Genomic DNA, 17,848 nt, shown 5'->3' with positions numbered 1-17,848 from the left:
AGCATTTTTATCAAGGGCAGGGTGCAAGCAGTGTGGGCGGTGCATGCTCTCTTCAGGTCTACATGCTCCTTAAAGAGCTGATTACAAAGTACTTCAGACAGCGAGCGGTACCTGATCGGGTCAGTGTGGAGGTGCAGCCGCACATGGAACGGATACCCCGCAGTATCCCGACGGGAACCCTACACTGCACTCAGCAAGATCATAATTAGAACAGAAGGGCCTCCAGGTGGACGCTGTTGGCCCACAGCGCAGGAGTGTTCCTGGCCTGGGAGCCGGCGCTGGGAGCCAGCAACAGGACTCAAGGCCCTCCACGCTTTCAGCGCCCCAACAGATGGAAGGCCGGGTCACGTGGAGTTCCCCGAGCACAGGCTTGGACTTTCTGAACTTACAAATTACTTTAGCTACCATTTACAAAACCTCAATAAGTCACCAATCTTAGGGGACACAAAGCGCCTCTGCTCGGGGGCCTCTATTTTCAATTTGCAACTTTAAATAGATTTGAATGAATTGTTTATTACAATTATTCTCATCAGGCACATTTCGGAAATAATGTTGCTTATTGCATGGGTGGGACACAATGGAATGAAACGGCAATTGTGGATTGTACAAATAAAGAAGGATTACTGGATTGATGAAAAGGATATTAACTAAAAATGACCTTTGAACTCTACTGTCCTTTTTGCCTACGAATGCTGCAAGTACACTACATTGACATAAGTTACATGAGCCCACGTTTATGTCTCCTCAGGAACATTTACTGAATGTATTACATACTCTACAGTATTATTCGAATCCACTGCTGAAATGTATGTATATTCCTCAGCATAAAGTGGCACGGCTCTCTGACATTTCACAACAAATTCAGAGTCTCGATATAGGACTAATGACCTACCAGCCATAAGACATTAATCACTCTTCGGTTAAGAACCAAGGTACAGAGATATGCAAACATTTCCTGAGAACTCTTAAAACATTATCGATTTAGGTGAGATTAACGTTATGAGCGGAGTAAGTAATGCGAACCCATGGGTGTGCTAATTTTTACGTTTTACCTTCCCAAATATTTGTTCCTAGTGGAAAATTCTTACCAAACTTTGGCGCAAATATTACATGTCGGACAACCCGAACATAGTATACATACAGACAACAGAACCTCATGCACTCCTAAATATATATGCAGTGTTTCTCCCCTGCTGCAGACTGTATTGTGGAAAGGATACATCATTACATTTGTTTTTCTTTAATGCTCCCCCATACCTGTTATCGATCGCTTGCTGGTAGGCAGGTCTACATTAGACAACATTGCATTCTGCATGCACCAGCTACATTCATATTACATTAATGCTTAAAGGTATCAGCTAAAGGAGAAACATCACCAAGATAAAACTAAAGTTCAGTCATAATTTGTTTTGATTCATCATTACCATCATCACAGTAAGCAATAAAGAAGTGTGCTGCATACTCCATGGTGTCAGTCACTATCCAGAGCAACAGTACTATTTACAACTCCCTTAGCAACCACCTCAAAGGCAGCATACTTCATCTCCCACAATTCAGGGAGAAATGCTCCCTTAAAACGTTTACTGATTTTATATATGTTTTTTTGAGTGAACGTTATGCCAGCTACTTGCATAGTACACATTTATTTCGAACTGTGGATAGGCTCGCTTAATGCTAACCCCGGGAACTAAAAATCTACCTGAAATTACCCCGAAATCCTAAGGAAAATACAGTCTCTTCCACTGTAGGGATGGTTGGAGGCGGTTTCTTAACCACTGCGTTTACTTAAGGGTCTATTATTAGCACTGTGACGAAGGTGTCACGGTGGATATTTAGGTTTTTTGATGTGGCGGGCAGGCATTCCCCTGGTTTATAAAAATTACAAGGAAGGTACTATTGTGTTTCTAATTCCCCCAGTGCACATATCTCTTTTGTAAGAACACAGAAATGGGATCAGAGCAGTCATTCCCAAATCATAGCACATACTGCATAATACCTGGGGTTAGTTCATCATCTATGCCAACTAAAGAACAATTATCAGAAAATTATACAAAGACTAGTTTAAAAAAATAATATTGTAGACGGATTCAATTTCAGATTTTAAACACTACCAGGTTTGAGACCTGGCAGGACCTGCTCCAAATAATGCCCTGGACTTACCTGTCATAGCGCTGCCAGGCAGATATTTTAGAGTCAATTTTATCGTCATGATATAGGCTGAGATTTCACCCAAGATAATGTGGTGCACACCCCTCAGTGACATGCAATACCCTCATCACATGCATTTAAGAGGCACATACGGCATTTACAAAACAAAATGTCATTACCTTTGTGCTATAACGCGGTAAAGACTCTGAAATGTGCAATAACGTGGTAAAATTCTGAACTCAACACATGCACAGCAGTCCACAGATCCAGCCTAATTCATGAACAGAACAGTGAAGTTGAGGACGATGCTGCTCGATCCCAGCTATGTTTCACTGATGCAAGAAATGCTCCAACTCAAAAGCAGCAAAGAAAATAATAAACAGACAAGACCACGTCCCATGGCAGCAATCAAGTTGTGAAGCTGTCGTGTTTGATGAGAGATTTGAGATAAATTTACCTCAGGGAAAAGCGAATTCATCCCAGCTGTGAGTTATTGTTTGTCATGCAATCTTTCTTCTTTTCCTGTTCCCATCCTGGCTCAAGTTGAAGTGGTTCTCTCCATTACATCATACACCCAGAGTGGAGAAAAACTGAGATAAAATGGTACAACTACAACGTAAAAAATATGTGTGCTTCAACTGGAGCATGGATTCAATGGTCACCTGCCTGCAAAGTACAGTTTAACAGTTGCACATGAATGAGACTTCAGATACAAAGGGCAAAGGGCGGCTCTGGGAGGGGCTCCCTGGGAGCACTCCTTCAGTAAAAGTTAGACCAGCAGGTAAAATGAGGCCAACTCCAGGGTAAAATCAGGAATTCATTTTCCACTGCAGAGTGCAGTAAGAATTAACCGTCTCAAACAGGTTGGCAGGACAACTGTGAGAAATGGCTATGCAAAAAAAGATAGTCAAATTACACAGTAAATGAAAAACTGATGTCTTAATGATAGAAGCAGGTCAACTACAGGGCAAAGGGGAAAGCAAGCACGTTAAAACAACTCGCAAAAGATCCCAGTTCTTCCCCAAGGAAACAGCGATGGGTAGTTGAGAAAACCTTAATCTGATAAATAAAGATTTAAGAGGAAATAACTTTATTTACTAAGATTAAATAAATACACGAATCATCTCCCAATATTTGCTCAATGACTGATACATTTTGAGATTGGCGAATGGGTTACTCCATCAGAAACGTGATTAATATCCCATCCACCGTAATAAAAGTCCATGATATCCAATGCACTTATAGTAGGGTGAAGGGTTATCAGTCACATTTATGATGAAGTAACCCATCAGCCAAACTGTACACGAGGCCCCTAGTTACTTGATATGACAGCAAAAAAGGAACTGTTGGACACAAACATTTAACAGATTGGTATATCAGTTTGGACTAGCATGCTTAATTTGATTTACCTATAGGCTAGTCTGACCCGGATAGTAACACCTGCTTGTTAACAAAGCACCGGAATGGTAAATCCATGGTAGCAAGCACCACACCATTGTCAAGATGTCGTAGTCCCAGCAAATGAGTTGTTGTACGTAGTTACCTTTATTTTTATTGCATTATTTTGAGCGCCACTGCACTGTACAAGAAGGACATATCTAAATCAGCCCACCCAACAAAGAATACATAAATAGTATACCACTTGCCAAAAAAAGCAAAAGACCGATCTACTCACCTAACAATAAACGTCCCAAAAAACTTCTTACCAAAAACAGAGAAGATGTTCAATTTCTTTTGAGCACAGTGATATTGCACAACACAGAGCACAACTAGTAAAAACAGCCTTCAGAGCTATGCCAGGCAAAGGCTGAATTATGGCCTTAATCATTTTAAATCTAGTGGCCTAATTGAACATTGCTTTTATGGCGAAACATGGGATTTGATTTTGTGACTTGGACTTAAATATGGCATCTAATGTAAACCACTGCAGGTTAAATAAATGCCAGATGAATGTCTACCAGATAAGGAAGTGAGATAGGCTGCAGGAGGGGTAATTACCTTGAGCTGGCAAGAGATTATTTTGAACAGCCTTTGAGAATTGCACTGCCTGAGCACAGCAGAGAAAGCTGAAAGTGTGGAATGTTTTTATGTTTCAAGAAGAAAGCTTATAGTTTGATTTGTCTACATCATGGGGAAATGATCAGGCAACGCAAACAGCGCTAGTGAAGAGAAGTCATGAGAATTCAGCTTATTGTTCAATATTAACATGGTTTCCGATATCAAAGTATACTTTATGTAAGACTATTGTTTAATTCCAATGAGGAGTTGTCAGCAATTCATTTTTTTTTTTTTAGAGGTTCATTTTCTGGAAGTGTTCATCCTCCAGTTTTTGATGTGGAAGGCAACCAATCTTTCCAGAGTTGAAGCTGGAAGTTGTGGCATACTGGGAGATGGAGATGTTGTGATTAACCTTTCCAGAATGTCCCATATATAACCAGTGTAAGAAAAAAGCAGCCAGTACAAATTTGAGGAATACTGAAGGTAAAAGGGGAGATCAGAAGAGGGACATGTTCCATTTTCACCTGATGGAGAGGCCTGCTAATGGAATTTCTAAATGTCAGTGAATCGCTATTCTCCTCAAACACACTAATAAACATCGATCAGGGAAAATCAATGCTGGATGCTTTAGATCCCAGAGGACTCACATTCCACGGTACTGCTTTGGAAACACAGATCACAGGCAAAAAACACTAAACTGCTCAGTGACCGGCCCAGGAAAGTGCACCATGCAGTAAAAATACATTTAGAGACATTTAAAGCACTTCACTAAGAGCCCCAGTATATTCAGTTTTGTGTTATGAGAAGCAGAACGTAGCCAATGTCAAATCAATCAGAACATTTATAGAGAGCGCTACTCACCCGAGAGGGTCTCAAGGCGCTGGAGGGGGGGGGGGGGGGAGTTACTGCTGCTCGAAAAGCCATGTCTTGAGGAGTTTCCTGAAAGCGAGATGGGTCCTGGGTAGTTCTTAGGTGTGCGGGGAGGGAGTTCCATGCTTTAGCTGCCAGGTAGGTGAATAATCTTACTCCTGCGGTGGTTCTGCGGATCCGTGGGATGGTGGCGAGGGCGAGGCTGGCTGAGCGGAGCTGACGGGTGGGCATGTAGAACGAGAGGCGGCTGTTGAGGTATTCGGGGCCCATGTTGTGGAGTGCTATGTGTGCGTGGGTGAGGAGCCTGAAGGTGATCCTCTTGTTGACGGGGAGCCAGTGCAGGTGTTTCAGGTGGGCGGATATGTGGCTGTGGCGAGGGATGTCGAGGATGAGGCGTGCAGAGGCGTTCTGTATGCGTTGTAGACATTTCTGAAGCTTTGCGGTGGTACCTGCGTATAGGGTGTTTCCGTAGTCCAGACGGCTTGTGACGAGGGCATGGGTAACGATCACCTGTTTACAGGTAAAGCCACAAAGGACCATTTTGGACCTATCCTCCACCACCGGCTCCTAAATGAGTGACAGCAAGTTAACGCCTTAGTAATGTTAGTAACTTTCATGAATTGTGCTCTCCGTTGAGCCACTTTCCCACCATCAGCACTTGAAGTGCTCCAATCTCCTGGGTCTGAGCCCAAAATGGAAGAACTGGTTGAACCAGATGTAGGAAACGGGGAATGGGAGTACCGCACAGTTTTTCAGCCTTTGACTAAATGTTTCCTGGGACCTCTCACTTTCAAGTGCAAATCTAACAGCGAAGATATAATAAAGAGTTTTAAGTCCCTGGGGAGGCTATGTCACTGGGTGATTTTCATGTTTATAATTCATTGTTGACATAGACGTACTTTGTTTTGATTTTCTCATAGATGGTCCGTATCCTGTGTATGTATAACATGGATGTCATATCAGTGCTTTTCCTGTTTAAAAGTACTGATGCCGGGTAGATGTTATCTCTTCTGCTCATCTGTGTTTTTATTTATTCTGACCTTTGAAATGGCTAAGCAGGCCACCTCTGCTCTTGGCCTTGTTCTGCAAGCATGGGGTCTGAGTTTGACTTATTGCACAACCTTCCAGATGAAGAGAGAATTGTTACACCAGCAGAGTACTCGAGGAGCATTTGTTAATGAGCAACAAGCACAAAAAATACCACGTTTCTTTGGGCAGTTCGAGTCTCAAAGACTCTGGGGTCTTGAGAAGCAAAAAACCCTTTATAGGGATGGGCCAGAGGTTTGCTGCAGCATTTATGAGGGGACCAGCGATTCAAGGCATGCCACAAAAAACAGCCAACTTTACCTTTACTCTCTGGGTCATGGTGGAATATCCAGAAAATGGCAGCTTGCACCGATCAAATATGCCAGTCATTGTTTGCGCACATAGGGGTGCCTGTGTTTTGGATTAACAAAAGAATCACTTGCCTACAACATTAAAACTGCCTTTGTACTGTGGACATACTTCAGTCGCTGCCATTACCTGAGTCAGGGCTCGTGTGGCCAATGTCAGATCAGCGGTCTGATAATGGGGTGCCTCAGCCAGACGACAGGTAGGAGGTAGACACAATAGCATCTTTGAAGTCTACAGAGACCATCCCTGGACAGGTTGACCCTCATCAACAATTATTCTCATAGGGAGAGATTCACAGTCCTTGCCAGTGCAAGAACGGTCGTCACCTGCGTGCAAGACACCTCTCACCTTCCCTCTCCGATGTTATTGCCTGTACATAAGGGAAGGAGTAATTAGTACCACCTACTGTGGAATTCAGCCCTGTTCTGCACAGCGATAAATTGAAACAAATTTGACACCATTGTCACAAAACCACAGAAGCAGGACTGCGTAGCTCTGAGGGTCCGTTCCAGAAAAGATTGCACTCTACAAGGGTTCAATTCAGGCCACAGAAGGCAGAGGGATGGCTTCCTTACCTTATGGTGCTCACTGGTTCTTCCCTAGGACTGCCCTCTGTTAACATTATATGGGTTTGTCCACCTTAAAGGAGCAATAGTTTTTCTTCTTTTTACACCAAGACATTTGGCTAGTTGAGATTGGCAAGGAAAGGCTTGATCTTTACCCATGCCTGTTAGATGAAGAACCTACTGACATGCAAGGACCTGGGCAGGAAATATTATTTTCTATGGGATTATCCTAATTCGACATTGATATGAAGTGTTTTTAAGTTATCCAGGACATCTTCAGCATGGTACTATAAAAGGGTGGTTGAAACTCAATTCCTTGCATCTAAAAGCTTGAAGTTATATTTTTGTCAAGTTCCTTATCCCATTGCACATCAGTCCCTTGTTTCTCTTATACTTGGTTTTCTCTGCTTGTTTTTAGAATTTATTTTCATAGTGCTAAGTTTAACAGTTTTTGTTCCATGTTTTTGCTTAAATACTTGAATATTTTGTGAGAGGTTTTTGACGTTTTCTTGCTTTTTCTTCTCTTAGGTTGCATCTAGCTGTTGACATCTTAATCATCTTTTCACAATGTGCTGTTCTCCCTTTGGGGCATTCTCTAATATCACCCTTCTGTTCAGCCAGAGATTCTGGAACACAGTAGTGTGGTGACTAAAAAGGGTCACCTTTATCACCCTTTCACCTGAAAAAAGGAAAGATAAAGAGTTATGTGACCACAATTGACATCAACAAGTGCAGGTGGTTTGCGAGATGAAATATCTGTCAACTTCTGATCACTCCAAAGATACAGAAGGCTGTTATATTGAACTGTTGGTCTAGGACAGGTGTCTCTAGCCTGTTGATTGCGAGCTACCAGTAGCTCATAAACACATTCAGAGTAGCTCACAGCCTTGAGTTCATTTTTAAATAAGCACAGAGTCACAGTTTCCTTTTAAAGTTAAGGGATGCTGGGTTTACTTCACAGTATCATCATCAGGCTACAGATAGCAGGGCCTTATGACCCAGGCTGGGGAACATATATATATGAAGAACTGAAGCACTGAGGAATTCAACTTGTAAATAAAAGTTCTTGTCAACTCAATATTGGTGCTTGAGAATACAATGATGCTTCTGAAAGCTTTTAAATTGGAGAAGATTGAAAATAAAACTCAGCTGAATGATTAAATTAACTTTTCATTTTCATTTTCTTTCATTTCAAAGTGCTGCATTTACAAACCCCAGGCCTCTTGCTCCTAGGAACCAGTAGACACGGTGCCTTATTTAGAACTGAAAAATACAGTCATGTTTTTTAAATGGAAGAAAGTGAAGAAAAGTACTTATATGAAACATTAAGTCTTCATGCTTTTCTCCACTCTCAATCAAGCCAATTATATCAATATTTTGTGAAGCATGCTTCTTCACATTAAATGTCTCCCACTTAAACAAATGGCTGTATTTTTCAGTTATAAATATGTGACTCTTGAAAATGGGAGAAAATTTAAATGCTGCATTTTAGGGAGTCCATGTAAACAAAGTTAACTCTTCTGTTTAATTCTGTCCCATTTCAAAGTGTTGCCTTTACACACAGGAAGCATCATGTTCCTGGTGACTACTAGACACGGTGCCATTATTATAACTGAAAAAATGCAGTCATTATTTAAAGTGGAAGGTATTTAAAGTGCAGAAAAATGTTCCATGTTATGAACATTTTTGCAGAACATTTTTCTGCACTTAAAATGTCTCCCATGTAAAAAAAAAAAATGGGAGCATGCTTGTGTACGAAATATGGCAAAAGGTATGTCTTGTGCCACATGTACATACAATACAGGCTCTCAGTCACCTATTCACATATTACCCATTCATATAAACATGTTCACACAACCCTACAGACCACACTATGCTTCAATTCAAAGAAGCGGGGCATGAGTTTGGCTGATAACAATACGCAAGTTGCTTAGCCTTCAGTAGCTCACAATGATGTGATAAGAAGTAGCTCTCACTACAGAAAAGGATGGAGACCCCCAGTATAGAGCTTATGGAACTCTGTCTTCCACTAGAGAGGGGTGCTGCTGTACCACAATTGGGGACCAGCCCATTCCCCAACTTGTCTTTATCATTGGAGGGAAAGGCCTTGCACAGCTCCACTCATCTGTGAACCAAAAGCATGGGGCATCATGCTCCTTGAACAACAACTTCTTCCCAGTGGGGTATGAAACAAGGCATTGGAGGGCTGTTTTTCAGGTAACCCATTGTTCCATTTAATCCTGTGGGAAGAAAGAGCTGAAGATTGCATGAAGGCTAGAGCTTTGGTCCTGGACTGAATGTAAGATTAGTATCCAAGTACCGAAATAGGACATGCTTCTTCAGGGAAGCTCTGCAGGAAGGGCCTGCTTGGCAGCATACCTATGATTTTTTGGATCAAGTTGGCTTACTTGTTCCTTTCTCTCTTTAGCACCACTGGCTGTGTATCCAGTATATCCATCTTCACATTCACTTTTTGATTTGCAAAAAGAAAACGTACTGCTTCTGCACCACTTAAATGCTTCATACGTAAAAAACAGATGCAACTTGATCCAAATGAAGAATGGCTCTAATCAGTTGGTCCCGTGTGACATATAGATTCAAAAGCCCAGTCCAAGAATCTGGAAATCAACTTCTAAAACTTCCTTCTCCACCAGGAGCCTCCACCTTAGAAGGCTCTTGCCGGGGACCAGCAAAGGAGTGCAGATGCACACCCAGGTTTGCCTCTCTGTACCTTCCTTTCGCACACTCTATCTCGGCACCTAAACAGAAGGCTCCACACCTGTAGCCACTGGCGGGATATTCCACAACCACCAATAAAACATCTCCAGTAGGACAGAAATCGCTCCTGTCAAAAATTAGAGACAGATAGTCTTCGAGGTAGAGCGAGGCAGACATATTTATGAGGAATGAAACATGAAATACCGATGACTATGCAGTAGTAGGCTATGCAGTGCACAGACTACTGATTATGTGGCAACAGATTGGCATTTAATTTGTCGCTACAATTCTGTAGGAAAAGTAAACAAACTATTTAAATGGAGACTGGCAAGCAGTTACTTGTGAACCCGCCAGCTTCCCACATGTTCCTGGCACTGCCTTATATGTCATGCGATCTAGTAAATAGAAAGCACAAGAAGGGTTGCTTTTATTTTGGGTGGGGTACTGGATAGATTCAATGGCGGGGTACTGCACAGGGCGTGCTGCACACCAACCCAACTAGTACAATAAGTACATTCAATGTGCAGTTGTTCAATTGTCCTGGAAGAACACACGCTAAAAACATAAGACGGCTTCATTTAGGTGGACTTTATGGTGTCTAGTACTTGCTAACAAAATGACCTAAACTAATTCCTTTCTGTAAACAAAAGGGATGGTAAATCTTTATAGTAATAAAACGCAGGATCAACAACCAATCACAGGGTAAGAGGGGAGGACTATCTAGTCTGGCCTGTGCATATTTCAGGACTTACTGCATGGACTGTGGGTCACAAGCACAGGGGAAACCTACTAATGTATGAATAGCTCGAACGCTGCAGGTACTCTTTTGTACACAAGAGCTGCACATACCTCAATTTATCATTTCCACATTTTGCTTAAAATTACAAATGTTGGCCATTTGCATGCATGGACATGTGCAGTTGAAAATATTCGTGCAATTATGAAAATCAAAAAGTGCCATATCTGTATCTAAGAGGGAAGACACTCTTTACACAGTGACCGACAAGCACAGAGCTGTGCACAAGGGCACCCCCAAACTTAGGAAACAACACTATCCACCAAAGCATCATAAAACTAAAATACCACATGAAATTCGGCTTCAGTTCGAAGTTTTATGTTTTTCCACGTTTCAACAAGAACAATTAAAACAACGACAACGACTGCTGAATCTTGCCACATCTGCAAAACGTGTTAAGAAATCCATCCTGCAGATAGAAATGGCATATGTGGTACACCGAACTTTTTTTTACAATTACAAAATCCGATTTTTGAAGTAGGCTTCATTCCTAAGAAACGTCTCAAAAACCTATCTGAAATTCTGCAAAACAGCAGTAGTTACTAACAATGATACCTGTGCTACAAGATATGCGCTTGAAATTAGTTTTAAGATCATCACTGCCAAAAGTATTAAATTCTTTAGCACAAAGCGTGTGTGTTTTTTGCAAACAGAAGTACTTAGAAAAACTATCGAATTACTTGTATGTTGGCATGCCGAAGCTTGTACAGCATGTGCCTTGTCTATTCAAGGTTTCTTTTAAGTTGTCAACTCAGATATGATCCTTCGATATGATCTTTGAATGTCAACGTACTGAGGTTAAAAGACTTTCGAAAAACATTTTCAGTCCATTTTCCACAGGGGGGACAGATTTAGTGTTTCTCATCTCAGATGTCAACATTAGACGAGGGGATTGACAAGCCGCCAATGAAAGATCCTCAAACCATGTAACAAAACCGGCATTCAAGAAGACAGCCTTGACCTCAATACTGAATTCCTATAGCTAAATCCAGATATGGCATATATGTTCTTCAATCCACTCACCTTGCTCTTTCCTAAGACGTTTCTTCGCTTCATTAGTTTTTTCTTTAACTTCCAGGACCTCATGTTCATTCCCTTTTCCCCTCCTTGGCTGGTCGGGTTTACCCTGTTGTACAGGCCTCCTTTGTTAAATCCCCAATCCAGCGCGCGGGCAGGCCCTATAGGGGAACCAGGGAACCACAGGCGCGGGGACACCCGTCTGCGCTAATGAGGCCTGAACAAGTTACGAGCTGCAATATGTGCATTTCACTGGGCGTTACCTTGATTCAGAACCTGCCTGTTTGCTTAATGTGGAGGCTCAGACAGAGAGGGCAGGTGAGCGCGCATGACTGGACCAGTGATTAATACTCTGCCAAGAACAACCGGTGCACAACTTCTCACACACATTTTTAGTTTCACTTCAAGTTCAGGAAAATACTTCTACAAGTACGCAGTCACACATATACCACATGTATATGTTACACAGTTTCCTGCCATTGGCCGTGTGCTAAGCTGTACTATGCAACTTTCATGTTCAAATGTAAATGTTGCCTAGCTTATACATTTTCAAAATAGAAATGATCAGGTCTAATGAAAACTAGGAAGCTAAATCGAACTCAGACCGTTTGGGCTTAATAAATATGGGATGGTCAGTATCTCTCGAAGAAAGTATAAATCCACCCCTTCTACACAAAGCCAGGGCCCAGCCTGCATCTTCTGAAAAATATTACATCCATTTCTGAAGTGCAGTGCATGAAGTCATTGTTTTCAAATCAATGTAGCAAAAATGCCAAAACAGGCTAAATTTGCAATTTTCGAATATTCACACAGAAAGCATCAAGACTTTTATCTCATGCATGTGTACTCGGGTAGTTTAGAGGAACTAGGATAATACTTCAGTATTACCTCAACAAAAAAATAAAAATGTTAAATTCCACCATTTATACAAGACCTGTGATTCAGGTTTTAAAAACACTATGGGGGTCATTCCGACCCCGGCGGGTGGCGGGCGCCGCCCGCCAGACGGAAACCGCCAAAAGACCGCACCGCGGTCAAATGACAGCGGCGGTCATTCTAACTTTCCCGCTGGGCCGGCGGGAGATCTCCAAAAGATCGCCCGCCGGCCCAGCGGGAAAGCCCCTGCAAAGAGGAAGCCGGCTCCGAATGGAGCCGGCGGATTTGCAGGGGTGCGACGGGTGCAGTGGCACCCGTCGCGATTTTCAGTGTCTGCAAAGCAGACACTGAAAATCTTTGTGGGGCCCTGTTAGGGGGCCCCACGACACCCGTTCCCGCCAGCCTGGTTCTGGCGGTGTAAACCGCCAGAAACAGGCTGGCGGGAAGGGGGTCGGAATCCCCATGGCGGCGCTGCAAGCAGCGCCGTCATGGAGGATTCCCTGGGCCAGGGGTAAACCGGCGGGAAACCTCCGGTTCCCCTTTTCTGACCGCGGCTTTACCGCCGCGGTCAGAATAGCCCGGGAAGCACTGCCAGCCTGTTGGCGGTGCTTCCTCTGCCCTCCACCCTGGCGGTTTCAAACCGCCAGGGTCGGAATGAGGGCCTATATCTTCCCTTAAGAAATCCGGGCATCAGAGAAGCTTTCCACTGCATGGTCTAAGCTTCCTATACGCATTCTCATATACGTTTTTTTGCCACTTTCCAGTTGCCATTCAGTGTGGACCTGGTCGAAGCAACCTTTTAATTATTCCATTCAGAAAACAGACAGTGGTTGGAATGAAAAATACTTTCCCAACCTGAGCCAGGTTGTCAAGTTTTCACAGTCGCTTAATGATTTTTTTGAGACTGCAAAGTCCAAATTACTCTCCCTGTTCAAACGTGCTTGCTTCTTTGTAAGTTGCTTAATCAGGAAAAATGTACCAAAGGTCTCGGTCCCGAGAAGAAACTGCCCTCTATTTTCTGGGGAGGACGTGCCTGATCTAGTGGTAAACACATGAGCTAGAATATTTAGAGATCAAGGGGCCGTGAGGAATCTTCGTGAAATGGACTCAACATTCGTGACTGCATGCTTGACACTGGTCAAACCTCAGATTCCTTTTGTGGTTCCTTGGCGAACTCAGAATCCAAAATTGTTCGCTACATTGAACTGTCAAATAGATCCCCATAAAAGCATCCAACCAGGGTAAAAATCATTCATAAAAGGCTGTCGTTGTATCTATTCTTTCTTCCTCCTATCGCCCAGAAACCCAAAGGACCCATTTCTAGGCCATGTTGAGCCTGTACAAAACACTGTTAATACGACATATCTAATCAAAACTTTCCATGGGAAATACAGTATTCCAGAGGCTTTGGATCTCTGTCCAACAATTGAGCAATTTACCTTACTGACACTATAGAATACATTCTCGGTACAGTTTCCTTGTAGAGATGACGTCCAGGCTTTCTATGTTTGCAGATAAGGATTAGTCACCTTAAAAAGAACTTCTGCTTCTTAAGTGTAATTATTGAACTCTCCAAAAAGTAGCAGTATAGAAATGACTGAACAACAGTCATATAGTCAACTGATCTGAAGGCACACATAGGCAATTATCCATAAGGCTCCTGCTAATGAGGCTACTCATACCCCTTGTTTGAATTAGTTTAGAACTAATCCTTGAACCTCTTTGTGCTTAGTTTTACAGCTCAGCGCTATTTATCATCACAAAAGAGTCCCACCACTTGAATTTAGGATTCTGTAACACTGAGATCGCACACAATTAACTGACGAATTGTGAACAGAACAAACTTGTTCATTTGTGTTTACACACGTCCTGCAATCATGACTCCCAGGTCCTACAATACATCTATTTAAGCCATTGCAAGCAACAGAGACATGCATTCTGGATTAAGTAGCATGTCTTGATGATCGTGTCACTCAGACAAATAGATAAATAGAACACTAAAGCTTCACATATTGCCAGATGCTCAGTTGTACCACATGACAACTCGTAACTTATCCACACTAATCTCCAATGAGAAAACGTATGCACAGCGTAGTCACCCACAAGTGGTCATCAGCTCCAAGAAGCCATCATGGTAGACAGATCAGCCTCACAAAAGACCAGTTACTATAATATAACACATACATGTGCCACAAATATGCATGCACTATACACATTCCACACTCTCATGATGCTCTGATGAAATGGAAAACGGATGAATAAAGAATGGCAATTTGCACCACTGTGTGCTGGTTCTGTTCACATGTGGCTTCTTGCCCTTACCGCATTATCAGAAAGAAGATGCTCTGTTGACTGGAAACAGACAATGCTCATCAACACCAGTGACGACAGTGCCAGTCACGAGGAGCCAGGATTACAAAGACTTTACTGGACCCCTGTGTTTAAATGATCACTCCCAGCTATGGAGCCTCAGGTGCATAGCCAAACTGGCGGAGTCTTTCCACTTGAACGTATCCCTGCGTCTTCCTAGCTTCCTCACTTTGCACACTGTGGGGCTCTTACACATAGGATTGGCCACTCTACCTTTCATTTGGTTGCCAGGCTTTCAAAAACGAAAATGAGGAGGACCACATATGGCACCAGACCACTGCCAACTAAGGTCCTTCTTTAGAGTTTCGTGGATGGGACACTGCATCACGAAAGTGGCAGATTTACCGCCCACCACCATATTAAAAGTGAACTATAGCCTATGGCATGTGTAATCTGGAGAATGATGGATTATCCCATCCGCCAAACTCTAAACAAGTCCTTTTTAACTAGGGAAGATATTGTCAGTCATAAAATGTTATATCTTATGCTCCTAGAACGCTCACAGGAGAGCCTGTCTGCAGAGAGCAGGTGCTCACCCAGACAGCTTGCAGAAACGCTTTGGTAGTGCTTATGCTGAAATCTGCAGTGCCCATACTGGTTCACAGTGCGTGCATTTGCACCTAACCCACACACTTCTAGGGGATTTTAAGCACTGTGGCGGTGTGAAAACAAGTGTCAGCTTTTTGAACTGTGGACTTAGCGATGCGATTTCAGGATATACTCTTCACAAAACGGCTCATCTATTGGATGCTTTTGCAGCATGGGCGTCTTAGAATGAAAAATAAATGTAGAAAAGTATTTTAAGTCACTTTAAATTTACATTACTATTTTGCAGGGATGAAATTTGAGCAACATCACTTAAAGAGAGAGAACTCCAGACACTTCTAAGGGGTTACTTATGTTGTTTGGCAAATTAAGCACGCTGTTAAAATATGTGGAAAGCTGTGTGGGCACAGAGGGAATTCATACATCAGCTCTGTTCACTGTAAAGAAAGCAGGTGATTATATCTGGAGCACAAAAGCTCAGCTTGTGCTCTGTATTCAGAGAAGAGAGTGGGAAGCAGTAACCCTGTGCCTTCGGATAGTTGAGCTCGGAGTATGAGCACTACACTGGGCTGGCATGGGGGGAGGGGGAGCACCGCTGTGATTTGCTGCTCCTGCATCTTTGGAAACTAAGGAAGGGACAGGAGTTAATCTATTAGCATGATGTGGCAATACCAAAAAGATGGAAGCGTTTACAGAAAACAATAGTTGATGAAGGGTGAAGGTGTGACTTCACAGTTACAAAGAACCATTTACTTTAATGCGGCATACCGTCAGCCATTATGTTTTTTACGCCTGTGCTGAAGAGGTTGTCAAGAAGTGGACTGAGCTATGGAAGAAATGGGAGCGCTTGCAAGGCGGTAAAATAACTGAAAGGTAAATCGGGTCTATCAAAGACCCCCAAAGGCACATACCAAGGGGATAAGTCTAAGCCTGATTTAAGTCTGGTCCTTGATGGTCAGTGCTCCTCTAAGGTCCTCCGACAAGCTTCAGGGTGTCACTCACACTGATGCCAAGGAGGGGCTCATTCGAGGTCAAAGAGGGATATACCACATCACCAATCACCCAGCTAGCAGTCATTCAGGTTATTAAACTGTGAGACAGAATAAGTATATTTGTGATATTTTGTAGTGTGAACCTAGACGAAAGGCAGAACAAAATGGTACAAGAGGAATGAGAGCGATCTCACAACGGATAATGGTCAGTTATGAAGAAATGGTTGAAGCATCGTAAAGGATGAACAATTTGAATAAAAACAAGATTAACCTCCCACTAGCTAGGATTACACAGGACTGTACCTGCTACCCGTATAGTATCATTTGCAAACATTGTTATTCAACAACTTCAAAAACCTTCCTCTTAAAAGTAAAGATACTTTTTGTTTTTTTAACATAAGTAGGTGGTTGCTTGTGGCAGGCATCAACCAAGACTTATGAACATGTTACAGTCTGGATATTACAATATTCACTCATATATATGTATATATATGTATATATATAAATAAATAAAAACCTAGTGGCGGTTGCCACTAGGTAGTTATAGTTAGGACCCAGTTTCTATAGAAAAAGCATTTTTTTGTTTTGCTAATAACTTTGGCACCGTTTGATGAATCTTCGTGACATTTAAAAAAAAACAACAGAGGTCACTTCAGTTGCTGTCTGGAGAGTTTTGGGGTGATCTATCAAGCTGGTGCCGAGAAAAAGGGGGAGTCTCAAAATGCGTTTTCCCAATTCATTTGTCCATAGGGAGTTTGAACAGCGATAGTGCCAAAACCACTGGATGGAATTACACCAAATTTGGCAGAAAGGTAGCTCTTGGTCCAGAAAGAGGCCTTTTTGTTATTTGGTGTAAATCCATTCAGTAGTTATTTAGTTATTAAGTGAAAAACAAATTTGAATACATAGGGACGAGGATCCTCCTCGGGTCCTCCGTGGACTCGGAGGAAAAGCAAGGCCCTAATTGACTGGCCGCAACCTGACAGAAAAGTTGCAGTAGCCATTTTGTTTCTCACATTGCCTAGGGTCGGGACAAAAACTGTAAAAACATATAAGGGGTCAGGCTAGAGGTATTCTGACCGCATAGGACACATGGAGGGGTCCCTTAGGGACCCCTCATAGGCAAAACATTGCCCTTTTTTTTGGGTTCAGCTGATCTACGGATTTGAGGATCCTCCTCAGATCTTGAGGAAATTTCAAGGCCCTGAGTGGCTTGCTGCAACCTGCCATAAATATTAACATGAGCATTAAAAAAAAAAAAAAACTAGAAATTCACTGAAAAAACCTAAAGGTTACAGGGACGTTATAGTTAGGTTGATGTTTTACCCACACAAACCCACAGAAATTCAGCAGTTATAGTTAAACTTATAGTAATACTTATCTGAAGAACCTATAACTCGTGCTGGAAAGTAACTTTAGGCCACAAGTTCTAGTTTCTTAGCATAAGTTTAACTAGGAGTATAACTAGAACTGCTGAATTTCTATGGGTTTGTAAGGGTAAAACGTCAACCTAACTATAACGTCCCTGTAACCTTTGTTTTTTTCATTTAATATAT

The 17,848-nt window shown here is 42.4% G+C and overlaps 1 protein-coding gene across 5 annotated transcripts in view; it reads right to left on the bottom strand.

The window, feature by feature from the left end:
* SH3PXD2A (SH3 and PX domains 2A) overlaps positions 1–17,848 on the bottom strand; it is a 680,586-nt gene that overhangs the window by 535,287 nt on the left and 127,451 nt on the right. Inside the window, exon 1 of one of the 5 annotated variants that reach the window (XM_069239467.1) lies at positions 11,515–11,697. The exons of the other annotated variants lie outside the window; for them this stretch is intronic. Within the exon in view, the coding sequence (XP_069095568.1) occupies positions 11,515–11,583 (69 nt within the window). The 5' untranslated portion in view covers positions 11,584–11,697. Of the gene's footprint in view, positions 1–11,514; positions 11,698–17,848 lie in introns of those variants that run through there. 5 annotated transcript variants of the gene reach the window in all.

The sequence above is a fragment of the Pleurodeles waltl genome, chromosome 6 (genome assembly GCF_031143425.1).
Source record: "Pleurodeles waltl isolate 20211129_DDA chromosome 6, aPleWal1.hap1.20221129, whole genome shotgun sequence".
Classification (NCBI taxonomy): Eukaryota; Metazoa; Chordata; class Amphibia; order Caudata; family Salamandridae; genus Pleurodeles; species Pleurodeles waltl.
This window is presented reverse-complemented; position numbering and strand designations above follow the sequence as displayed.